The sequence below is a fragment of the Vipera ursinii genome, assembly GCF_947247035.1.
Source record: "Vipera ursinii genome assembly, chromosome: 6".
In the NCBI taxonomy this organism is placed as follows: Eukaryota; Metazoa; Chordata; class Lepidosauria; order Squamata; family Viperidae; genus Vipera; species Vipera ursinii.
The window spans coordinates 7,035,632-7,062,986 of record NC_139515.1 but is presented as its reverse complement, the minus strand read 5'-3'; the positions used below and the strand labels follow the sequence as shown (position 1 = coordinate 7,062,986).

General features: G+C 42.6%; 1 protein-coding gene across 1 annotated transcript in view; it reads left to right on the top strand.

The window, feature by feature from the left end:
• Positions 1-27,355, top strand: part of CACNA2D1 (calcium voltage-gated channel auxiliary subunit alpha2delta 1) — a gene marked incomplete at its 5' end in the record, with an annotated part of 159,075 nt that overhangs the window by 28,926 nt on the left and 102,794 nt on the right. The window contains one exon of the mRNA XM_083366623.1: positions 4,955-5,086. Coding sequence (XP_083222749.1) covers positions 4,955-5,086 — 132 coding nt within the window. The remainder of the gene's footprint in view (positions 1-4,954; positions 5,087-27,355) is intronic.

Genomic DNA, 27,355 nt, shown 5'->3' with positions numbered 1-27,355 from the left:
AGCTTGCTGCATCTTATTTTCACTAAATAAATTCAAATTATTCACTTTATTAAATAAGAAAACTCAAGAGACATTCACCAGTGGATGGTTGTGTCAAAATCTGGAATACTCGACGTGACAATCGCAACTGAGCCGAAAATTTACGTTGCCAAGTGAAAAACATTGTTAAGTGAGTTTTTTTACAGCTTTTCTTGCCACAGTTGTTAAGTGTGAATCACTGCGGTTGTCAAGTTAGTAACCTGGCTGTTAAGTCAGTCTGGCTTCCCCCCGTTGACTTTGCTTGTCAGAAGGTCACAGAAGGGGATCACGTGACTACCTTCCGGGGACACGGTTGCCAAGCGTCCGAATTTTGATCACATGACGATGGGGATGCTGCAACGGTTGCAAGTGTGAAAATGGTGATGAGTCGTCGTAACTTTGAACTGCCTCTCAATGAACTAGGACCACAACATTGTGACTGACCGATATCGTTCTTTAAATCGATTTCTAAAATTCCCACTCCGCTAATCCGTAAATCTTGGATTTACGATACACACGCTTGAATCAGGAGTCAGAGAGATGGCGTGTACTCCTGCTTGAGCAGGGGGTTGGACTGGAAGACCTCCAAGGTCGACTTACAACACTTCACTTAGTGACGGTTCGATGTTACAACAGCACTGAAAAAAGAGACTTATGATCATCTTTCACAGTTATGACCACTGCAGGATCCCCAGGGTCACGTGATCTACATTCGGATGCTTGACAACTGTCTCACATTCATGACGGTCGCAGTGTCCCTGGGGGTGTGTGTCACATGATTCCCTTTTTGCGAACTTCTGCCGAGCAAGACAATAGGGGAAGCCAGACTCATTTAAGGACCGTGTGACTAATTTAAGAACTGCAGTGAATCGCTTAAGAACTGCGGCAAGAAAAGTCTTAATGGAGCAAAGCTCACAACCAATTTCTCACTTAGCAACATAAATTTTGGGCTCAGTTGTGGCTGTACGTCGATATTGCTTAGGGCAGGGGTAGGTAACCTTGGCTCTTTTATGACTCGTGGACTTCAACTCCCAGAATTCCTGAGCCAGCCATGCTGAGGGGAAAGGGAGAGGTTTCCAAGCTGAGCCATGCTGGCTCAGGAATTCTGGGAGTTGAAGTCCAGCAGTCATAAAAGAGCCAAGGTTGCCCACCCCTGGCCTAGGCCTAGGCCACTTTATGACTTGTGGACTTCAACTCCCAGAATTCCTGAGCAGCCACGCCACGCTGAGGGAAAAGGGAGAGGTTTCCAAGCTGAGCCATGCTGGCTCAGGAATTCTGGGAGTTGAAGTCCACGAGTCATAAAAGAGCCAAGGTTGCCTACTCCTGGCCTAGGCCTAGGCCGCTTTATGATTGGTGGACTTCAAACTCCAAGAATTCCTGAGCCAGCCACTCTGAGGGAAAAGGGAGAGGTTTCCAAGCTGAGCCATGCTGGCTCAGGAATTCTGGGAGTTGAAGTCCACAATTCATAAAAGAGCCAAGGTTGCTTACCCCTGGCCTAGGCCTAGGCCGCTTTATGACTTGTGGACTTCAACGCCCAGAATTCCTGAGCCAGCCACGCTGAGGGGGAAAGGGAGAGGTTTCCAAGCTGAGCTGTGCTGGCTCAGGAATTCTGGGAGTTGAAGTCCACGAGTCATAAAAGAGGCAAGGTTGCCTACCCCTGGCTTAGGGTGTCATCCTTGTCTTATGTTGCTTTAGCTTCTTCTTGTTGTTCAGCTGAGGTGCTCGGCTCCTCCTGAGATGACTTATATGGGAACCTCTTATGAATAAATGATGGCAGATTTTGCGGGCGGCTGTTTGCGAATTCATAATTGAAGTAAAGCACAGACAGAAAGTGCATGTGTATTTACTTTTCCCGGGCTCACTTTAGTTTAATCCTTGGTTAATCAACACAGACTTTGTCAGTTTTGCAACCTGTTTACCTCCAACTTCCAAACACCATCAGGAAGGAGACGGCTAAAGAAAAAAAAAGAAAATAAAAAATGAGAGATTGATAAAGCTCCGTTGGAGGATTTAAACCTCGCTCTGTTCCAATTAAGTCAATGCCAGCTGTTGCCTAGCGTGAGCGAGTTATTTTGGGCTGCAAAGGAGGCATTTTAAAGGAGGACTAAAGCAGCAGCTATTTATCAATATTGTAATGAAGCATTAATTGTTTGTCCCATCAATTATTAATGCAGGAGTCTGGGGAAACAGTCTCAGCCTTTAAAAAACAACAACCCTCCCCCTGTTTTGTCTGAAAAAAATAAAATATTATTATATTATTATGATTATTTTTTGCCTAAATAACTCCAGACGCGGTCAGTTTAGGAATTAGACTTCCTCTATCCATAGTCCTGTAGCGCTTACCCGATCGTGCTTATGAATATAATTATTATTATATTTTGTATTTCAAGTTAATTCTGAAGCTGGCCCAGCCTATGAATATTAATGTGCACACAGCTGATCTCTCTGCAAATGATCACATCCATAAACATGAAAACACTGTTAACTTACAGTAATGAGCACGCTCTTGGATTTCAGATCCCCAGTTGGCTTTGCAAGTCTAATGTTACATTTAATGCTATAGTCTTCTCTTCTTTCTCATTCTTAGTCCCTACGGACCCTCTATTATTAATTTAGCCTCCCCCCAGGAAGTGGGGCCTGTATTAACTCCCGCAGTCCGTGCAAAACATTCAGTGGTATTATTATATATGTTTTGCATCTGAATAGGCTACGATCCAAGAATCCACAGTTGTACAGATAGTCCCTGACTTGTAACAATTCATTTAGTGCAGGGGTCTTCAAACTTGGCCCTTTTATGACTTGTGGACTTCAACTCCCAGAATTCCTCAGCCAGCGTGCCTGGCTGAGGAATTCTGGGAGTTGAAGTCCACAAGTCTTAAAAGTGGCCAGGTTTGAGGACCCCTGAACTAAGCTAATGAAGAACCATCATTTCTCAAGCTAGAGAGAATCGTTATGTCAGCCTAGATCAGGGTCTTCAAACTTGGCTCTTTGATGACTCGTGGACTTCAGCTCCCAGAATTCCTCAGCCAGCGTGCCTGGCAGAGGAATTCTGAGAGTTGAAGTCCACAAGTCATAAAAGGGCCAAGTCTGAAGACCCCTGATTTAGTGACTATTCAAAGTTAAAACAGACCTGAAAAAAAGTGACTTAGGACCATTTTTCATACTTATGACCGTTGTACCAGCCTCATAGTCACCCGGTTCATATTGATGATGGTTGCAGTGTCCTGTGATCTCATGTCATCATCTTTTTTAACTTTCTGACAAGCCATTCCTTTTTATTTCTGGTTGAGGTGCATAGAACTTATGAGGGTGAACGTACATTCTCCAAGCTTGTGGGTTGGTTTCCAAATGTTTCATTACCAGGCTGTTCTGTTTATAAGGGCTTCAGGTGTGGGTGTGTGGAGTGAGGGTTTTTTTATGGGTCTTGTGATAGTTCAGTTGTGAATCATCAGTGTGAGTCTTGTGATGGGTAGGCTACATCAGGTGAGGGTCATTGGAGAAGAAGAACATTAAGAAGAACTTAATTGGGGAAAGAACATGTTAGTATATTTAGTATATTTACATAAATGCTCTGGTATTTTTTAGTATGTGTATATATATATATATATATATATATATATATATATATATATATATATATATATATATATATATATATATATAAAAGGTAAAGGTTCCCCTTTACCTATATATAAAGGGACGCGGTGGCTCAGTGGGTTAGGACGCTGAACTTGTCGATCGGAAGGTCGGCAGTTTGGCGGGTCGAATCCCGAGTGCCGCGTAGCAGAGTGAGTGCCTGTTACTCGTCCCAGCTTCTGCCAACCTAGCAGTTCGAAAGCATGTAAAAATGCAAGTAGAAAAATAGGGACCACTACGGTGGGAAGCTAAGAGCGTTCCGTGCGCCTTTGGCATCTAGTCATGCCAGCCACATAACCACGGAGACATCCTCGGACAAGCGCTGGCTCTTCGGCTATGAAACGGAGATGAGCACCGGCCCCTAGAGTCGGAAACGACTAGCACGCATGTGCGGGGGAACCTTTACCTTTACCTTTTATATATATATATATATATATATATATATATATATATATATATATATATATGGTATTTTTTTTAGAAAATATACATACATACATACATACATACATACATACATACATACATATAAATAAAAAGCACACATAACCCCAGAGCCAACAAAATTAGTAATAATGCTGAAGAAATACGGAAGAGAGCATCAGTGTGGGGGAAAATGTCACACACACAAAAATAGATAAACAGAAATACTTAGAAATGCCTTTGTTGATGACTCTCCCTGTCTTGGAAGTTAAATGTTTAAACCAGACTAAAACTGGGCACACTTGCAAGCAGAATTTGCTAGCCTTGGTGCCCTTGATGCTGTGTGGGCTTGGTTGTTTTCTTGCAGACATGTCATTACCAAACTAAGCAACATCATCAGCGCTTCAGTGATGATGATGATATGTAATTGGGTAATGAAACATCTGTATGGAAACAACCAAGCACTAAGGACCTAAAATATTCTTTTCCATTGGAAACATAACTGTCTTCTCTACAGCACTCCACAGAGTTTTCCAAAAAAGGTGAAGAGCACCTACTATTCATTTGGAACATAGAATAATAGCCTGAAAGGGACCTGCAAGGTCTTCTAGTCCTACCCTCTGTGGAAGCAGAAGACAACTAAATCATTCCAGACAATTGCGTCTTCTTAAAAGCCTCCAGTGATGGAGCACCCACAACCTCTGGAGGCAAGTCGTTCCACTGATTAACTGCTGTCCTGATCAGGAAATTTCTCCTTAGCTCTAGGTTGCTTCTCTCCTTGATAAGCTACTTTTGGGGAACATGGTTTTGTGCGCGGCGTAGCACAGCTGCAACTTGACGGCACCGGGTATATTTTATTTTCTCTCCTCTTTTGCAGCTACCATCGTGTTGAATGAACTGAACTGGACAGGTGCCTTAGATGAAGTCTTTAAAAAGAACAGAGAGGAAGATCAAACTCTGCTGTGGCAGGTTTTTGGCAGCGCGACCGGCCTCGCTAGATATTACCCAGGTAATTTGCCAACGTGCCGGTTGATAGTCCCTTTCATGTGCTTGCCTCCTTCTCTATTCGGGTTCCATGGAAATCGCAGGCTATATTTTTAATGGGATGGAGGGAGGAGGCAGATGGCTGTCTCCCCGATGTCGAACGCTTTGAATAGTCAGGAGTCTAAAAAGTGTTAAGGGCAAAAATAAAAAATAGCGGGGGTGTGGGGGGGGGAAGAAGAAGCTCCTCTGATATTTAATTAACTCCAGCCTCTTCACAAAAATGATATGGGATCTCTGATGGAGTCTGGTTGACATTTTCAAGAAGTGCATTAGCTTTTCTCCGTCGGCTCCCTTCTCCTATATCACAGTCATGAGAGCAGCTAAGGTGACGGCTGGCGATGCTTAAATCAGCAGCCAGAAAAGGCAATTTTGCTTAGTTAAATTGAAAAGTGGCAGAACTGGGTTCTGAAAAAGGGTGCTCTGAACGGACTGAGGTGTCCCCGAAGGCTAAGCTCATCTCCTGGAGCTGAGATTGATGAATAGAGAACAAAGGACCTCGTTAGATCCATTTATCTGTTCCTCCCGTTAGAGGACGGACTGTAGTAATTAATTTAAACCGGAGTCTCTTTTTCCACTACCTTCAGGCCATTGGTAGTTTCCACTGAATGTATATATTCTAGGAGGCTGATCTAATGCACTGAGTTGATTAGTCTTTAAAGGAATTTTTTTTAAAGAAAACATTTTTATTCTCCTCGTAACTAAGTATTTCTGTCCAGCGTGCTGCAGATATTAATCGAATTTTCTGGTACGAATTTGGTTCTAACAATGATCAAAGTTAATCTGAAGTGATCTGTGAGCTTGGTGGTTTTCTGGCAGGTGTTTCACTACCAAACTACATGGAAGGAAGTGTGTAATGGGGTGCCCCAGGGCTCTGTTCTGGGCCCAGTGCTCTTCAAGATCTTCACCAATGATTTGGACGAGGGGATAGATGGGGAACTCATCAAATTTGCAGACGACACCAAGCTGGCAGGAATAGCCAACACTCCAGAAGACAGGCTTAAGATACAGAAAGATCTTGATAGACTCGAACACTGGGCGCTATCTAACAAAATGAAATTCAATGGTGAAAAAAGTAAGGTTCTACATTTAGGTAGGAAAAATCAAATGCACAGGTACAGTATAGGTGGTTGTTGTTGTTAGCTGCGAAGTCGTGTCCGACCCATCGCGACCCTATGGACAACGTTCCTCCAGGCCTTCCTGTCCTCTACCATCTTCTGGAGTCCATTTAAGCTCATGCCTACTGCTTCAGTGACTCCATCCAGCCACCTCATTCTCTGTCGTCCCCTTCTTCTATTGCCCTCGATCTTTCCCAGCATTAGGCTCTTCTCCAGTGAGTCCTTCCTTCTCATTAGGTGGCCAAAGTATTTGAGTTTTAGCTTCAGGATCTGGCCTTCTAAAGAGCAGTCAGGATTGATCTCCTCTAGGACTGACCGGTTTGATCGCCTTGCAGTCCAAGTGACTCGCAGGAGTCTTCTCCAGCACCATAGTTCAAAGGCCTCAATTCTTTGGTGCTCAGCCTTTCTTATGGTCCAACTTTCACTGCCATACATTGCAACTGGGAAGACCATAGCCTTGACTATACGTACTTTTGTTGACAGGGTGATGTCTCTGCTTTTTAGTGTGCTGTCTAGATTTGCCATGGCTTTTCTCCCCAGGAGCAAGCGTCTTTTAATTTCTTGGCTACAGTCCCCATCTGCAGTGATCTTGGAGCCCAGGAAAATAAAATCTGTCACTACTTCCATTTCTTCCCCATCTATTTGCCAGGAATTGAGAGGGCCAGATGCCATGATCTTGGTTTTCTTAATGTTAAGTTTCAACCCAAGTTTTGCACTCTCCTTCTTCACCCGCAACAAGAGGCTCTTTAGTTCTTCTTCACTTTCTGCCATTAGAGTGGTATCATCTGCGTATCTTAGGTTGTTGATATTTCTTCCGGCAATCTTAATTCCAACTTTTGATTCATCTAGCCCTGCCTTTCTCATGATGTGCTCTGCATATAAGTTAAATAGGCAGGGCGACAGTATACAGCCTTGCCGGACTCCTTTCCCAATTTTGAACCAATCAGTGGTTCCGTGTCCAGTTCTCACTGTTGCTTCTTGACCCGCATATAGGTTTCTCAAGAGACAAATAAGATGGTCTGGTACTCCCATCTCTTTAAGAACTTGCCACAGTTTGTTATGATCCACACAATCAAAGGCTTTAGCATAGTCAATGAAGCAGAAGTAGATGTTTTTCTGGAACTCCCTAGCTTTCTCCATGATCCAGCGTATGTTGGCAATTTGATCTCTAGTTCCTCTGCCTCTTCGAAATCCTGCCTGTACTTCTGGTAGTTCTCGATCCACATACTGCTGAAGTCTAGCTTGTAGGATTTTAAGCATGACTTTACTAGCATGAGAAATGAGTGCAATGGTGCGATAGTTTGAACATTCTTTGGCACTGCCTTTCTTTGGAATTGGAATGTAAACTGATCTTTTCCAATCCTGTGGCCACTGTTGAGTTTTCCAAATTTGCTGGCAAATTGAGTGTAGCACTTTTACTGCACTGTCTTTTAAGATTTTGAATAGCTCAGCTGGAATACTGTCACCTCCACTAGCTTTGTTGTTGCTCAGCTTTTCTAAGGCCCACTTCACTTCACATTCTAGGATGTCTGGCTCGAGGTCAGTGACCACCTCATTGTGATTATCAGGGACGTTAAGCTCATTCTTGTATAGTTCTTCTGTGTAATTTTGCCACATCTTCTTAATCTCTTCTGCCTCTGTTAGGTCCCTGCCATTTTGGTCCTTTATCATGCCCATTTTTGCATTAAACGTTCCCTTCATCTCTCCAATTTTCTTGAAAAGATCTCTGGTCCTCCCTATTCTATTGTTTTCTTCTATTTCTTTGCACTGTTCATTTAAGAAGGCATTCTTATCTCTTCTAGCTATTCTCTGGAATTCTGCATTCAATTGGGCATATCTATGTTTTTCTCCCTTGCCTTTCGCTTCCCTCCTTTCCTCAGCTATTTGCAAAGCTTCCTCAGACAGCCATTTTGCTTTCTTGCATTTCTTTTTCTTTGGGATGGTTTTGGTTGCTACCTGTTGTACAATGTCACGAACCTCTGTCCATAGTTCTTCAGGCACTCTGTCTATCAGATCTAATTCCTTAAATCTATTTGTCACCTCTACTGTATATTCAACAGGGATATGATTTAATTCATACCTGAGTGGCCTAGTGCTTTTCCCTACTTTCTTCAGTTTGAGCCTAAACTTTGCAAGGAGAAGCTCATGGTCTGAGCCACAGTCAGCTCCTGGTCTTGTTTTTACTGACTGTATAGAGCTTCTCCATCTTTGGCTGCAGAGCATATAGTCAATCTGATTTCTGTGTTGACCGTCTGGTGATGTCCATGTGTAGAGCGGTCTCTTGGGTTGTTGGAAAAGAGTGTTTGCTATGACCATCGTATTCTCTTGACAAAATTCTATCAGCCTGTGCCCTGCTTCATTTTGTACTCCAAGGCCAAACTTGCCTGTTATTCCAGTTATCTTTTGGCTTCCTACTTTAGCATTCCAATCCCCCATGATGATAAGGACATCATTTTTGGGTGTTAGTTCTATAAGGTGCTGTAGGGCTTCGTAGAACCGGTCAATTTCATCCTCTTCAGCACTGGTGGTTGGGGCATAGACGTGGACTACTGTGATATTGAATGGTTTGCCTTGGATTCGAACTGAGATCATTCTGTCATTTTGAGGATTGTATCCCAGTATTGATTTTCCTACTCTTTTATTGACTATGAAGGCTACTCCATTTCTTCTGAGGGATTCTTGTCCGCAGTAGTATACCTGATGGTCATCTGAATTAAATTCACCCATTCCTGTCCATTTTAGTTCGCTGATACCTAAGATGTCGATGTTCAGTCTTGTCATCTCTTGTTTGACCACGTCCAGCTTTCCTTGATTCATGGATCTTACATTCCAGGTTCCTATGGAGAAAAAATCTTTACAGCATCGGACTTTCCTTTCACCACCAGACACATCCACAGCTGAGCGTCCTTTCGGCTTTGGCCCAGTCGCTTCATTCTTTCTGGCGCTACTAGTACTAGCCCTCTGCTCTTCCCCAGTAGCATATTGGACGCCTTCCGACCTGAGGGGCTCATCTTCCAGCGTCATATCGTTTTGCCTTTTGGTACTGTCCATAGGGTTTTCATGGCAAAGATACTGGAGTGGGTTGCCATTTCCTTCTCCAGTGGATCACGTTTTGTCAGAACTCTCGACTATGACCTGTCCGTCTTGGGTAGCCCTGCACGGCATAGCTCATAGCTTCATTGAATTACGCAAGCCCCTTCGCCACGACAAGGCAGTAATCCATGAAGGGGAGTATAGGTGGTACCTTGCTCAATAGTAGTAACTGTGAGAGGGATCTCGGAGTCCTAGTAGACAATCACTTCAATATGAGCCAGCAGTGTGCTGCAGCTGCCAAAAAAGCCAACACAGTGCTAGGCTGCATTAACAGAGGGATAGAATCAAGATCACGTGAAGTACTAATACCATTTTACAATACTTTGGTAAGGCCACACCTGAAATACTGCATCCAGTTTTGGTCACCACAATGTAAAAAAGATGTCGAGACTCTAGAAAGGGTACAGAGAAGAGCAACAAAGATGATTAGGGGACTGGAGGCTAAAACATATAGGGAACGGTTGCTGGAATTGGGTATGTGTAGTTTAGCGAAGAGAAGGGTGAGGGGTGACATGATAGCAGTGTTCCAATATTTCAGGGGCTGCCCTAAAGAAGAGGGAGTCAAGCTATTTTCCAAAGCGCCTGAAAGCAGGCCAAGAAGCAACAGATGGAAACTAATCAAGGAGAGAAGCAACCTAGAACTAAGGAGAAACCTCCTGACAGTTAGAACAATTAACCAGTGGAACAACCTGCCTCCAGAAGTGCTAAATGCTCCAACACTGGAGGTTTTTAAGAAGAGACTGGACAGCCATTTGTCTGAAAAGGTATAGGGCAGGGATCTTCAAACCTGGCCCTTTTATGACTTGTGGACTTCAACTCCCAGAATTCCTCAGCCAGGCACACTGGCTGAGGAATTCTGGGAGCTGAAGTCCACAAGTCATAAAAGGGCCAAGTTTGAAGACCCCTAGTATAGGGTTTCCTGCCTGAGCAGGGGGTTGGACTAGATGACCTCCAAGGTCCCTTCCAACTACTACTACTTCTTCTTCTTCTTCTTCTTCTTCTTCTTCTTCTTCTTCTTCTTCTTCTTCTTCTTCTTCTTCTTAATATTATTATTATTATTATTATTATTATTATTATTATTATTATTATTATTATTATTATTATTATTATTATTATTATATCATAATCTTAACCCTACCTTGATGATGTTACCTAGTTTGGGTAATGAAACGTTTCCAAGAAAATCAGAAAATCAGCTCAGAGAGTGCCAAGGACCTCAGACCTTTTCCTCCCCACTTCCTCCTCCTCCTCCTCCTCCTCCTCTGGTCATGAAACTACTGTAAGAAAATCATCAAGCTCAGACAGCATCAAGCACCCGTCATGTCAACCCTGAGCTACAAATATTCTCCTTTATTGTCTAAGCGGAAGTTTCTAGAACTCATTGTTGAGTCTTGATTCACGTTTTATTTTTATTTTTATTTATTTTAATCCCATTTATATCCCGCCCTTCTCCGAAGACTCAGGGCGGCTTACAATTTAAGCACAAACCAATGTGCTTAGCAATAGCCTTCATTCTATTTATATGCCTGCTTATTAGGGCTTTTGCCCTGCCCCCCAAGCGGCATTATTACAAAGTCAGCTTAATTGCCCCCAACAATCTGGGTCCTCATTTTACCTACCTCGGAAGGATGGAAGGCTGAGTCAACCTTGAGCCTGGTGGGATGCGAACCTGCAATAATTGCAGGCAGTTGGTGTTACTTAAGGAGGCATTAGCCCACTGCTCCACCAAGGCTCTTTTAGAAGCCAAGGAAGATTACGAGGTGCTCCTAATCTTAGAAATTAGAAATTTGCTCATTTTATTCCTCCCTGGCTCCCACTTTGCTTCCTATTTGCTCACGGGCAGTCCCAATGTCCTCTCCTATATTGCTTTTTAAGAGTATCTTAGCACTTTCAGAAAACCCGTCGAATGACACCGGGTGGGCTGGAGAAGGAGAACCCGACACGGCCCTGCCAATAAATTTATGGAAATTAAATTTATACTTATGCATGGGATTTACAGAATTCTTAATCAGTGCTTCTGGTTCTTTGAAAATCTAATTCGGGTTATCTCTGGTGGAAGAAGTGTTGGAAGAATCCTGAATTATTAAAGTTCATTATCATCCTATTTTGCATATTAAAAGTAATGAATATGCTACAAGTCCCCCAAACAATTTGAGCCTAATAAATGGTTGGTCCCATTTATTTCCACCAAAGTGAGTCTCCAAATAGATAAAAAAAAAAAATTCCTTCCCCCTTGGATGGGAATAATGAAAGTCATGTGCAGATGGTGATGTTGGTGATGACGATGATTTATTTAATCTATTTTTTAAAACAACAACAACAGCAACAACAGCTGGCCGTTTTGAAGAGTATAGCCATCTCAACCTTGCCATTGAGTTGGTGGGAAGAATTAAGCCCTGCTTAATGTTGATTAAGTTATTTCTTTAAACCAATTCTAGTTTGCAAGTCTCTTCCAACTCTTGTTATTCTGCCTAATGACTATTTAATCTTTCTCCCTGTCCTTTCATATGAGGTCTTTTGGGGACCTCCATAAGAGGCTAAAACATACAAAGAACAGTTGCTGGAATTGGGTCTGTCTAGACCAGGGGTCAGCAACCTGAAACAGTGAAAGAGCCACTCGGAACTGGTTCCCTCACAAAAGGAAAAACTGGGAGCCGCAAAAAAATGTGTGTGCATGTGCGTACATGCGCGCATGTGCAGAACAGGGTTTGACTGAAGAGTGGAGCCAAGGCAAGATATGCACCTACCCTGCATATTTGAATTGATTGGTTGAACTTTTTTAGTCCCACTTTTTTTTTTGGACTGCACATGGCAGAAGACTGGGAGCCGCAGGAGATGGCTGAAAGAGCCGCATGCGGCTCCGGAGCCGCGGGTTGCAGACCTGTGGACTAGTCTAATGAAGAGAAGGGTGAGGGGGGACATGGTAGCAGCCTTCCAATATTTCAGGGGCTGCCCCAAAGAAGAGGGAGTCAAGCTATTCTCCAAAGCGCCCGAAGGCAGGACAAGAAGCAATGGATGGAAACTAATCAAGGAGAGAAGCAACCTGGAACTAAGGAGAAACTTCCTGACAGTGAGAACAATTAACCAGTGGAACAACCTGCCTCCAGAAGTTGTGGATTCTCCAACACTGGAAGTTTTTAAGAAAAGACTGGAAAAACCCTTTATCTGAAATGGTAAAGGATTTCCTGCCTGAGCAGAGTGTTGGACTAGATGACCTCCAAGGTTCCTTCCAATTCTGTTGTTTTATTTATACTGTAGCTTCTGAATATCATCCAAAAACAGTTCCATAATTAGCACAATACAGGTAGTCCTCGACTTATGACCACAACTGAAACCAAAATTTCCGTTGCTAAGTGAGAAATGTGTTAAGTGAGTTTTACCACCTTTCTTGCCATAGTTGTTAAGTCAATTGCCGCAATTGTGAAGTTAGTCACACAGTTGTTAAGTGAGCCTGGCTTCCCCACTGACTTCGCTTGTCAGAAGGTCGCCAAAGGGGAATCACATAACCCCGAGACACTGCAACCGTCATAAATACGAGCCGGTTGCCAAGTATCTGAATTTTGATCACATGACCAGGGGGACGCTGCAATGGTTGTAAGTGTGAAAAACAGTCGTGTGTCATTTTTCCCCCCAGTGGCGTTGTAGCTTCGAGCAGTCACTAAACAAACCGCCGTAAGTCGAGGACTATCTGAACAGCGATTTAAAGAGGAGGTGACTTAAAGGAGAATGACTGTGAACAGGGACTCCTGAGAGGGTCAGAAAATCGGCAATTTAATTTTTTTAAGAAGCCCTTGGGTGCATGCCATCTGGACTTGGGGATTTATTTATTTGCATTTTCCCCCACCCCATTCCAATTGTCTCAATTTGTTTGACAGCCTATCTGGAAAAAGTCAGCTCAGACTTCAGCCTCCTTCCTTTTTTAAGAGGAATTGGCCTTTTGGTTTTGCTTAGCAAAAGGGAAGTTCTGGGCAAGCGGAGACCTGGTTGTTAGCAAGACAGTTTGTCCCTGCCTGAGGCGTTTCACTCTTCCAAAGCAAGCTGACATATCTTGACCATTCTCCCCTAAAAATCTCAAGATGGCGTCGCGTCATGCTCACGTTAGGTCAGGGGTGTCAAACTCAATTTCACCGAGGGCCGCATCAGCATTGTGGTTGCCCTCAGGGGGCCGGGTGGGTGTGGCCAGGGTGGGCGTGGCCTACTGGGTGGGCGTGGCTAGAGTGCGTATGGCCTACTGGGTGGGCGTGGCCAGCTCCACATCGTTGGCATCAAGGGTGCCTATGGGGGCCTGGGCAGGAGTGGGACAGATCTGAGGGTCTCTGGCAGAAGGAGGGTCTCTGGGCCAGGGCCAAGGCAGTGGGGGCCGTTCCCTCACTGTTTCCAGGATGGCTTCGCGGGCCGCATGAAACCACTTCGCGGGCCGGATCCGGCCCCCGGGCCTTATGTTTGACATGTCTGCGTTAGGGGCACCGAGGCGCTTCCGTGTTGAAAGGTTGAGCTGGTGACATCACCAGCCCAGAGGATGCCCAGTTGGAGGGTCCTATCATGTCCCCGGCAGGAGCGGGAGCGAAGGACGGGAGCTCACCCCATCCCACCACAGTACTCAAACGTCAGCTTGCAGCTTATCAAGCGAGTGTCCTAAGCATGCGAACCATTGTGCTCCAAGGAACCTCAAGTTGGGCCAGAACTTAAGAAAGTATCCAATAGCCTACGCTCAGACTGTTCAGGTAGTCCTCGACTTACGACCAAAAAAAACCAGCCCCAAATTTCTGCTGCTAAGCAAGACGTGTGTTCTGTGAGTTTTGCCCCATTTTAGGACCTTCCTTGTCAAGCGAATCGCTGCAGTTGATAAGTTAGTCGCATAGTTGTGAAGGGAATCTGGCTTCCCCATTGAGTTTGCTTGTTGCAAAAGGGGATCACGTGACACACACACACCCCTGGGACGCTGCAACCGTCGTAAATATGAGCCTGTCCAAATTTCGATCGTGTGACCGTGGGGATGCTCCCACGATCGTAAGTGTGCAAACGGCTCACGTCACTTTTTTCAGTCCCGTTGTAACTTCGGACACTAAACGATGGTTGTCAGTTGAGCATGGCCCTTTTTAAATTGAAATCAGAAAGTGCGCCCTGAACAAAACCGCGCACTGTCTGCCAGACTCTTGTCGATATCTGTGAATTTACTAAATGGGGAATTTAAAGCAGAAGAGACAAATGCGATAGCTGCCTTTGGAGGGGACATTCTTAAATTGCTTGGAACTCTTTAGCGCTCTCCAAAGATTCTGTTCTCCTGGTGCCTCTTGCATTATGTATCCCATTATATCTCTCCATCTCGCTGTGTCCTTTCGATTAGATTAGAGGGGCACGCCGTTTATCAGCCTTGTCTCGAAAATCAATTTCAACAAATAGCTTGGCAAAAAGGGCAGGGTCAATCAGGCCTCAACCGTCTCAAGGCTTGGGGGAAAAAAAAATCAGTTGGGTTTGACGTTGCTTTGTAGGATGAATACAAACCGGAACGAAAGAGAATTTCGCCTCTCCTCCTTAATTTCAACTGGCCGGTCTTTGGTTTACAATTCTGTGCATAACGTGGCTCACCCGAGGCAAGATGGAATTTGAATGTCCACTCCACGACAGCGTGGCGAATGTCCACTTCATCATAATTTTAATGTTTATCTCTGGCTATCTGCAGGAATCCCCGTGCCATATTTGTGTACAGTGCAAATTTTCTTAACAGTGTTGGAAGAGTATAAAGGAGGGGGGGTATAACTCAGTATAAAGATGACTTACAATACTAAGGCACAACCAGATAGAATAGAATCAGAATACTGCTGGAAGGGACCTTAGAGGTCTTCTAGTCCAGCCCCCTGCTCAAGCAGGAGATCCTATATATCAGTCTGGACCAATGGCTGTCCAATCTTTTTTTAAAAACCTCCAGTGATGAAGCACCCATAACTTTCTGAAGGCCACTGGTTGATTGTTGTCATTGTCAGGAAGTTTCTCCTTAGTTCTAGGTCAGAGGTCTGAAGCCAAACTGTTCCACTGGTTGATTGTCCTCGCTGTTAGGAAGTTTCTCCTTAATTCCAGGTTGCTTCTCTCCTTGATTAGTTTCCATCCATTGTTTCTTGTCCTGCCCTCTGGTGTTTTTGGAAAATAAGTTGACCCCTTCTTTTTTTGTGGCAGCCCCTCAAATACTGGAATGCTACCACCCCTAATCCTTCTCTTTATTAGACTAAAAAGGTAAAGGTTCCCCCGCACATGCATGCTAGTCGTTTCCAACTCTAGGGGCCAGTGCTCATCTCTGTTTCAAAGATGAAGAGCCAGCACTTGTCCGAGGATGTCTCCGTGGTCATGTGGCCGGCATGACTAGATGCCAAAGGCGCACAGAGCACTGTTACCTTCCCACCGTAGTGGTCTCTATTTTTCTACTTGCATTTTTACGTGCTTTCGAACTGCTAGGTTGGCAGAAGCTGGGACGAGTAACAGGTGCTTACTCTGCTACGCGGGATTCGACCCGCCAAACTGCGACCATCTGATCGACAAGCTCAGCATCCTAACCCACTGAGCCACAGCGTCCCTATTTAGACTAAAAAGGTAAAGGTAAAGTTTGCCCCGCACATGCGTGCTAGTCATTTCCAACGCTAGGGGCCGGTGCTCATCTCCGTTTCAAAGCCGAAGAGCCAGCATTTGTCCAAGGACGTCTCCGTGGTCATGTGGGATGCAGTGGCTCAGTGTGTTAGGACACTGAGCTTGTTGAATCCCGAGTGCCACATAACAGAGTGGGTGCCTGTTACTCGTCCCAGCTTCTGCCAACCTAACAGTTCGAAATCACGTAAAAAATGCAAGTAGAAAAATAGGGACCACTACGGTGGGAAGGTAACAGCGTTCCATGCGCCTTTGGCTATTTAGACTAGACGTACCCAATTCCTGCAACCATTGTTCATACGATCTCAGCAACTTTATGTAGTAACCGGGATTAATTTTGGGTGGACGCCAAAAGACAGTCCATTCCACACACTCCCTGGCTCTTCCTTTGTTATTACTCTTAATTACAGATGCAAATTAGATTGCAATTGTAAATCAATAGTTCATTATGCTGCTTTGGGAGGCAGCACATTTTTCCCCCTATTGGTTGCTAAAATGTTGTTTAATTTCTGTGTTGGCCAACCTCCCTTGAGAATCTTCAAGTCTCCTGTTCCTCATTTATTAGGATCAACCCCACCTTGTGTCTTAGGAAATGAAAGTGCCAAAAGCAATTTAGGGACTACACTCCTTTTGAATTAAAGCACTATCAGCACAGTGCGCATTTCTTCCCCCCCACAACTAGCCTCTTCAATACCTAGCAACAGTCATACATGCTACTCAGACGGCATTGAGCAGAGCAGATATAATGCTAATAATTCAATAAAATCCATCCATCCATCCATCCATCCATCCATCCATCCATCCATCCATCCATCCGAACAGAACTCAAAAACAGCTATGGACAATCTTGTAAATCCTGCAGAAAAGATTTCTATCAAATAATGAGAGAGGGAAGTGATTGAAAGGCAGACAAATCAGAACGGTTGATCGTTTATTGCTACCTATTGTTGAAAGAAAAATCAGATCCAGTTCCAAGCTGGGAGTAAATAAAATGGAGGCTAAGATGCTGGAAATAAAATGGAGGCTAGCCGCTTAGGAAAAAATGGTTCTTGTTAGAATAGAATAGAGCTGGAAGGGACCTTGGAGGTCTTCTAGTCCAGCCCCCTACTCAAGTAGGAGACCCTATACCACTTCAGATAGGTGGTTGTCCTGCCTTTTCTTTACAAAAAACACCCCAGTGGTGAAACACACACAACTTCTGAAAGCAAGCTGTTCCACTTATAATTTCAATAAGATGTAAAATGTGTCAAATTCCCCAATCCTATTTTATTTTTTAATTATTTTTTTAAAGGTCCCGTTTTCTTTTTTCTTTGACATGTACATTCATCCATATCTTTATATGTCTTTGTTCTTTTTGTTTTTTTTCTGCAAAGTCTGACTGGATTAAATTGGTTGAGCTCCCTCTGCTCCAACATAGAGAATTACACCCCCCCCATCTGCTCAAAGAAATAAATAATGGATCAGCTTTGAAAAATCAATTGATAATAAAATGAGATCTCTTTCTCTCTCTCTCTAAATGAGAGCCTCGCTCAGCACAGCTGCAGTTGTGTTAACTATTTCTGGCAGGTAATAGTTGTGTCCAAAATATTAGACTTACCAAGCAGACCTATTACCGTGTTGCAAGGAATAAAGGACCAACGGATGGGAAACCAGTCAAAATGAATCTGAACGCTTTGGAAAAGGTAGTTAAAAGGGGTGGTGGTGGGGGGGGTCCTTTGCTGTATGCTTAGGCAGATCTGGGAAAGGGATCTTCTCATTTTACCAGATAAAATGTAAAGCTTAAAATTTAGCCACCCTCTTAAAATATTTCTTACCTGTCTGTATGGCATGCTTTTGAAGGTCGTAGTACCTGTACATGAAGGGGCGCGATGGCTCAGTGGGTTAGGACGCTGAGCTTGTCGATCAGAAGATCGGCAGTTTGGCGGGTCGAATCCCGAGTGCTGCGTAACAGAGTGAGCGCCTGTTACTCGTCCCAGCTTCTGCCAACCTAGCAGTTCGAAAGCACGTAAAAATGCAAGTAGAAAAATAGGGACCACTACGGTGGGAAGGTAACAGCGTTCCATGCACCTTTGGCATCTAGTCATGCCGGCCACATGACCACGTTCTTGGACAAGTGGCTTTTAAATGGAGATGAGCACCGGTCCCTAGAGTAGGAAACGACTAGCACGCATGTGCGGGGGAACCTTTACCTTTACCTTAGTACCTGTACACATCGATGATGAACAAACATCAACTATTCACATCATAGTATCTTGAGGGCTCTTATCTTCAGAAACATCAATATGGTAGGCTTGGTCTTTCAATTCATGGTTATTCTTTGACGTTGGTCCATTTGAAGGTCCTTCAAATATAAGATATTGATCATTGGGACTGCGAGACATATTATTAGATGGCGTGTAACCCTGCCTGTGTATGCCTAGTCTAGTGAAAAGAAGGACTAGGGGTGATAGAATAGCAGGTATTTCAATATCTGAGAGGTTGCCACAACGAAAAGGGGGTCCACCTATTTTCCAAAGCACCTAAAGGCAGAACAAGAAACAACGGATGGAAACTACTCAAGGGGAGATCCAACCTAGAATTAAGGAGAAACTTCCCAACAGTGAGAAGAATTAACCAGTGGAACAGCTTCCCTCCAGACGTTGTGGGTGCTCCATCACTGGACGTTTTTAAGAAGAGATTGGACAACCATTTGTCTGGAATGGAATAAGGTCTCCTGCTTGAGCTGAATGTTGAACTAAAGATTTTCAAGGACCCTTAAAATGCTGTTGTTCTGGGGTGTGTCTGTCTGTGTGTGTCCATTGCTGGGATTATCATATATAAATAGCAAAGGAAATGAAAGCTTAAAGACACTTATAGCATTATAATAACTGTGGCCATTCATAAAACAACTACTGGATGGTAATGCAGTAGACATTTTTCCTTTAAAAAGCTGGTTTGCATGTGATATGCTGTTATGCTTTAGATGATAGATAGATAGATAGATAGATAGATAGATAGATAGATAGATAGATAGATAGATAGACAGACAGACAGACAGACAGATAGATAGATAGATAGATAGATGATAGACAGATAGATAGATAACCTTTATTGACATTTTTTTATTGTGGGCACAATGGGACACATTAAATATAAAATTTAGTTGCTTGCTCTCAAAGTGTATACATACCTAACACACATTTAAATGTACTATATACAACATATGTATAGACCTTTAATGCTCAAGTTCCATAATGTACAGTTGAACACTTGATAACTTACACTTCAAATTATTAGTTCCCAACCTTGGGAATTTTAAGACCTGTGGACTTCGACTTCCAGAATTCCCCAGCCAGCATAGCATAGTTGACTCAGGAATTCTGGGTGTTGAAGTGCATGAGCCTTAAAAGTTCCCAAGGTTGGGATACCCTGCTCTATATTGTCTCTCCAGAGTTTCAAAAAAGAATTGTTTTTACTCTGTTTATAGCCATTGATAACTAAATCTAGGAACTTTGGCATATGGACATATAGTAAAAGATTAGTATATTAATTCCTATTATTCTTATCCTTCTGTGATAAGAATGACAGATAGAAACTCTTTTAAGGGAAAAAAAATAAAAACTTTTGGAGCAACTTAATGTTTTGCCCAAAATTTTAATTAGCTTTTTTCTTCCAATGTTACAGTTTTACATATTTTCACCTACTAATTTAGTTATTGGTGGGTTTTTTGGGGCAACATTTGAAATTATACTAATTTTACCCATAATTCTGTCCTTCATTATAGGTTTTCATTGGAGAAACCAATCACCACAAATAATTAAGCATCTTCTAAATAAAAGAGAATAAGGACATAAAATAGATTTTGGTTGTAATTTATTTCCTTCTCATTTTCTGTAATGGTATTTAAATTTTAGGGGTGACATAATAATCTCGTATATTTATGGCTATACAGAAAAAGCTAATTTGAAAATCCATACAGTAATTTACATCTCCTGCATAAAGACTTTAATGGAATACAGTCAGTTTTGAGCAAATCTAAGAATTAGTGCTTTTTCCAGCCAAAATCAAATATTTTTTTAACAATCTTCCTATTATTATTTTTTTTGTATGGATTTATGTATTCACAATTGAAATAAATAGATTCCTAAGGCTACAGTTTTGCATTCTTCTAAGCCAACTGTATGTAATTAAAGTTAGTACGTTATGCAAATGCATGAGCTCAAGTAAATTGAGTTGCTTACTGCAGCCTCGTTTGAATGCGTATCTCAAAATTGGGAACTATAATTCTTCACTTGTTGTTTCCCACCATCTCTCACCGGTGCAAAAGCTCCGGTGGAATAAATTATTTGTTTTATTTATTCATCAGATTTACATCTTCAACTGGTGCAAAGTGCAGCGGCACGGACACTCTTGGGAGCCTCCCGATACTCCCATATCACACCTCTCCTCCGTGCGCTGCACTGGCTTCCAGTTGCCTTCCGTGTGAAGTTCAAGGTGCTAACAATGACATACAAAGCCCTACATGGCATGGGTCCGGACTACCTACGGGAGCACCTTCTGCCAATGTCAGCACCCCACCGTCCTGTGCGCTCCCACAGAGAGGGCCTCCTCAGGGTGCCACCGCTCAAGGAATGTCGGCTGGTGGCCCCCAGGGGGAGGGCATTCTCAGTGGGTGCGCCAGCCCTCTGGAACAGCTTACCAACCGAAATCCGGATGGCCCCCGACCTCCGCACCTTCCGGCGCGACTTAAAAACTTACCTGTTCCAGCAGTCCGGCCTGGCCTGATAACTCTAATTGGGGTCCCAGTTTGTTTTTTACTATTGTTTTTTTTCACTATTGTTCATTCTGTATACCTACCTTATTCTGTACACCGCCCCGAGTCCCTCGGGAGAAGGGCGGTTTATAAAAACAAATAAATAAATAAATCTTCCTACAATTGCGAATAGGCTCTGGGCAATGATATAAATACAACAGTAAATAATAATAATAATAATAATAATAATAATAATAATAATAATAATAATAATAATAATAACAACAACAACAACAACAATAACAACAAAACAACAACAACAACACAAAAATGTACAATAACAACAACAACAACACAAAAATGTACAATACAAACTGTTAACCCAAGTTTTCTCTGTAGAAGCGTCACTTTTAGCTGCTTCTGGAAGTATTCAGAATAAAACAGCGGAGTTGGAAGGGACCTTGAAGGTCTTCCAAGTGGAACTACTTGCTGAAACAGGAGACCTTATGTCAGGGGTCTTCAAACTTGGCCCTTTGATGACTCGTGGACTTCAACTCCCAGAATTCCTCAGCCAGGCACACTGGCTAGGGAATTCTGGGAGTTGAAGTCCACAAGCCATAAAAGGGCCAAGTTTGAAGACCTCTGCCTTATGTTATTTCCATTTCCCAAAGCACCAGAAGACAAGATAAGAAACGATGGAGGGAAACTAATCGAGGAGTGATACAAGCTAGAACTAAGAAGGAATTTTCTGTCAGTGAGAACAATGAATCAGTGGAACAGCTTGCCTTCAGAAGTTGTGGGTGCTCCAACCCTGGAGGTTTTTGAGAAGAGACTGGAGGACCACTTGTCTGAAATGGCCTAGGGTCTCCTGCTTGACCATGGGGTTGGACTAGAAGACCTCCGAGCTCCCTTCCAATTCTGTTATTCTGTTATTTCAGACAAGGGGCTGTCCAGTCTCTTCTTAAAACACCTCCAGGGTTGGAGCACCCGCAACTTCTGGAGGCAAGCCGTTCCCACTGGCTGTTCTGACTGTCAGGAAATTTCTCATTATTTCTAGATTGGTTCTCTCCTTGATTAGTCTCCATCCATTGCTTCTTGTCCTGCCTTCATATTGCATTCAAAATCACCTTCGAAAGTTGATGGACCATGAAACTTTCAGGTGACGGCCATTCCAGGTGGCTGGTCCTTTTATAGAAAAACCGTGCCATCCATTAAAAGCCACTGATCTCTTGAACTGATTTTCCTGGCACAATGTAAGCAACCTCAGTGAGAAATTAGATCCTACAGCTCATCTGGTACCAGGTTATAGAGGGTTTTTTTTATTTATTAAAGCCGGCACTTTAAGATTGCACCTGGAAGCCAATGCAGTCTTCCCAAAATGTTACTGCTCTGCTCTCATTGTGCCACCTCATTTTGCACTGCCTGAAGCTTCTGGCTGGTCTTTCAAGGAAGTCTCCTGCAGTAATTCTAGACCAGAGGTAAAAAAAAATACAGTAATAGTCCAGCACAAACTACATAGTCCTTGACTTAATAATAATAATAACAAAGTTGGAAGGGGCCTTGGAGGCCTTCTAGTCCAACCCCCTGCTCAGGCAGGAAACCCTAGACCATTACAGACAAATGGCTGTCCAGTCTCTTCTTAAAAACTTCCAGTGTTGGAGCATTCACCGCTTTTGGAAGCAGGTTGTTCCACTGGTTAATTGTTCTAACTGTCAGGAAGTTTCTCCTTAGTTCTAAGTTGGTTCTCTCCTTGATTAGTTTCCATCCGTTGCTTCTCATCCTGCCTTCAGGTGCTTTGGAGAAGAGCTTGACTCCTTCTTCTTTGGGGCAACCCCTGAGATATTGGAAGATTGCTATCATGTCCCCCCTCATCCTTATCTTTATTAAACTAAGGTAAAGGTAAAGGTTCCCCCGCACATGCGTGCTAGTCGTTTCCGACTCTAGGGGCCGGTGCGCATCTCCGTTTCAAAGCCGAAGGAAGAGCCAGCGCTTGTCCGAGGACATCTCCGTGGTCATGTGGCCAGCGTGACTAGATGCCAAAGGCGCACGGAACGCTGTTACCTTCCCACCGTAGTGGTCCCTATTTTTCTACTTGCATTTTTACATGCTTTCGAACTGCTAGGTTGGCAGAAGCTGGGACGAGTAACAGGCACTCACTATGTTACGCGGTACTCGGGATTCGACCCGCCAAACTGCCGACCTTCTGATCGACAAGCTCAGCGTCCTAACCCACTGAGCCACCGCGTCCCTAACTATTCATTTAGTGACCGCTCAAAGTTACAACGGCACTGAAAAAAGTGACTTCTAATTATTTTTTTCACACTTAACGACCGTTGCAGCAATTCCCATGCTCACGTGATCAAAATTCAGGAGCTTGGCAAGTGACTCATATTTACGACGGTTGCGACCTTCTGACAAGAAAGTCAGTGGGGAATCCAAATTCACTTAAGTATCGTGTGACGAATGCTTCACTTAACCACTGTGGGAAAAGTCGTAAAATGGGGCATAACTCACTTAACAAATGTTTCACTTAGTGACATAAATTTTGGGCTCAGCTGTGGTCGTAACTCGAGGACTACCTGTAATTATTTATTTATTTGTATCATGCCTTTATTATTTTTTACAAATAACCTAGAGCACCTGAAAGCATACGAATATGTCCCCTTAGTATTAATATCTTTTTTTCCCCTGAAAGCCACTAGAGAAAAAATACCTTTGCAATGTGTTCTTCCAAGTGATCACGCCCGCTAAACATTGGGCAAGTTCTGTTTAGTTTGTACATATTTTGAACTTGCATTTTATATTTTATAGTTTACATTTTATGTCATATGGTGCGCCTTATTTTAATCGGGAGGCTTCTGACACGAATAAGCAAAGTCACTAAAAATAAATAAGCTTATACTGTTGAAAACAAAATCAACTTACTCCAAGGCTTGGCAATCATTAGTGCACATTTAACAAAGAACCCTTTGTAAGCTAATATAGATCAAAAGTAAGACAATGAAATAAGAAGGAAATATCTTTCTGAAAGCTTTATAGTAACTTCCAATGCGTATTGTGTTGGTGGGGTGTCATTATTCATTCTTAAGTTCAGAAATGATAGAGAGATAGATAAAATTTCTCAGAGTTCGTTAATGATGTTTTAGGGAACCATAATCCTCATGAGACTTTATTTATCTCCCTTATATGCTTCTGCTCTTTTTTTCCATGTTCTCTCTTGTTATTTTCTTCAAAGCATTCAATAAATGAAAATGAAAAATTATGCATTACAAAAAAAAAAAAGAAATCAGCTCCTTGATCTGCTGTGAATTGCAGCAAACTTTAATCCTTTCCTAGATGTAAATATTTTACTGTTTAGGCCTTGTAGGCTAATGAGAACAACTACAAAGCTTTGTAGTTAGTTTAAAAATCCCAATTTCTATGAAATTATTTATCTGCAAAAATTAACCCTCTTGCTTCTAAAGTATGTTGTCATCAGGGCTAGGTTTTAGATAGGTAGATAGATTTTTGACCTTATATCGCCACCAATCTCTCTCTTTTAATTTGTATTTGTTGGAACTTTTTCATATAATAGTAACCCACCACAGGGGAAAAGAAAACCCATAAAATCAAAAGGGAAAAAAAAGAGAAAGAAAGGAAACTTAACAGTGGCTTTTGACCTTCTTCTCAGCAAATAATTACAATTTTATTGTCTTCTTCCATCTTAAATAATTTACAGGCTTCCCTCACCGGCTCATTTAGTCTTCCATCTTTCTTAATCTTCAAATCCATAAATCACTGGTTCATTTTTCTTCTTCTTTCGGCAACAAGTCCATCTAACGATTTATTTTTTTAAAAAAAATTGTGGTTTTTGTTCTTTCTGACCAACAGGTCACTTTCTCCATTTCTGTAGTTTTCCAACCCTTTGCTCTAATGTAGGAATTTCATTTTTCTTCCATCCTTGTGCATTAAAAACAACAACAACATTTTGCTGCAGCTGCCATGCAGGATATCAATTTAACATGGTTTCCCCCCCCCCACTAATTTAGTATCCATAAATTCCAATCAAAGGAGTTCCAGTTTCTTAGTGATATTAATCATTAAAAACCTTTGTATCGTTATATGAATGTCTGCCTAGAATTTCTCAGCTTTCTTGCAAGTTTGCCATGTGTGAGAAAATATCTCCTCATGCTTTTCACATTTCCACCGCTGGTTGGAAATACTTTTTATACGTTTTTGATAATTTCCCTGGTGTCATATGCCAACAGTACATCATGTTGTAGAGGTGCTTTCCTAAATTATAACTGAGTGTAAATTTAATCCCAGTTACCCATATTCTCTCCCTCAAGGAAAACCCTCAAGGAGCCAAATATTTGGATTTAGCTACTGTTTGGTTAGTTGAAGAAAATTGACAGACTTCAAGCTATTGTATAGAAACAGACCAAAGTCTCCTCCCTTCTAGCACTGATGATGTTATTGAGTTGGGTAATGAGACGTCTGCAAGAAAGCAACCATGCTCAGAGAGCACCAAGGGCCCCACAGTTCTCCTCCTCCTCCTCCTCCTCCTCCTCCTCCTCCTCCTCCTCCCCCTCCTCCTCCTCCCTGCAAACCCCATTTCCTTCTAGCACTGATGATGTTATTGAGTTGGGTAATGAGATGTCTGCAAGAAAACAACCAAGCTGAGAGAGCACCAAGGGCCCCACAGTTCTCCTCCTCCTCCTCCTCCTCTTCCTCCTCCTCCTCCTCCTCCTCCTCCTCCTCCTCCTCCTCGCAAACCCCACTCCCTTCTAGCACTGATGATATTATTGAGTTGGGTAATGAGACGTCTGCAAGAAAACAACCAAGCTGAGAGAGCACCAAGCACCCCACAGTTCAACCCTGAGGTACAAATATTCTCTCCTACTATTGAAACTTGATAGATTTCAGAGAATTTCCTGTAATTTGCTCTCTGTAAATAAGATTCTGCTGTGAAATTGCACTTTCCCGAAAAAAGGCTGCATGTATGAAATGAAATAAAATGTTATCTGCAGCCACTATACAGGCGTTTGAGTGAGAAGAATTGACCCTTCGGCTCATTTTTTTTTTAGTTTAGACTATTTGTCATAATAAAAACTGAGTTATGTAATCCACCGAGTAGGAAGTCAGAGTTTAGCTCATCATAAACCAACTTACTACACTGACTTCTAAAGTCCCTAACTCAGCTTTCTTTTATTAAGAGTTTCAAAAATCAAGATAGCAAGCCCATAACACTGTAGAAAATTTAATTTTAGATGTAGACAATATATGGATCTGTTTTGCAGAGTGCATGCCTTGATTTCATTGCCTCTACAGACTTATAACCGCAGCTGAGCCCAAAATTTCTGTTGCTAAGCGAGACATTGGTTAAGTGAGTTTTGCCCGATTTTCTTGCCACAGTTCTCAAGTGAATCGCTGTATTTGTTAAATTAGTAACATGACTCTTAAGGGACTCAGACTTCCCCCATTGGGTTCGATTGTCAGAAAGGCATAAAAGGGGATGACATGACCCCAGGACACTACGACCGTCATAAATATGGATCAGTTGCCAAGCTCCTGAATTTTGATCATGTGACCATGGGGATGCTGCCTGCCATGGTCATAAGTGTGAAAAATGGGGATGCTGCCTGCCATGGTCATAAGTGTGAAAAATGAGGATGCTGCCATGGACATAAGTGTGGAAAATGGGGATGCTGCCATGGACATAAGTGTGAAAAATGGGGATGCTGCCATGGACATAAGTGTGGAAAATGGGGATGCTGCCTGCCATGGTCATAAGTGTGAAAAATGGGGATGCTGCCATGGACATAAGTGTGGAAAATGGGGATGCTGCAATGGTCATAAGTGTGAAAAATGGGGATGCTGCCATGGTCATGTGTGAAAAATTGGGATGCTGCCATGGTCATGTGTGAAAAATTGGGATGCTGCCATGGACATAAGTGTGGAAAATGGGGATGCTGCCTGCCATGGTCATAAGTGTGAAAAATGGGGATGCTGCCATGGACATAAGTGTGGAAAATGGGGATGCTGCCATGGACATAAGTGTGGAAAATGGGGATGCTGCCTGCCATGGTCATAAGTGTGAAAAATGGGGATGCTGCCATGGACATAAGTGTGGAAAATGGGGATGCTGCCATGGACATAAGTGTGAAAAATGGGGATGCTGCCATGGACATAAGTGTGGAAAATGGGGATGCTGCCATGGACATAAGTGTGGAAAATGGGGATGCTGCCATGGTCATAAGTGTGAAAAATGGTCATAACACACTTCTTTCAGTGCCATTGTAACTTTGAAGGGTCGCTAAATGAACTGTTGTAAGCCGAGGACTATCGGTATATATAGGCTCATATTTTATAGTTTAGAACATTTAATCACAATTCGAACTGAGGTTTATAGTCCGTATGACTTCACTTCCACAGGGTTTAACTCAAGTTTCTTTCATTAGCGTTTCAGAAATCAAGATAGCCAACCCGTAAAATTTTGGAAAACTGAATTTATTATTTATTTATTTAATTTGTATACTGCCCTTCTCCCGAAGGACTCAGGGCAGTGAACAGGGCAATACATAAAAACAAGATACAAAAATTAAAAATTATTAAAAAGTAATTAAACAGTGCCCATAATAAATTAATACAGATTAACAGTTAAAATCCATTTATAAAA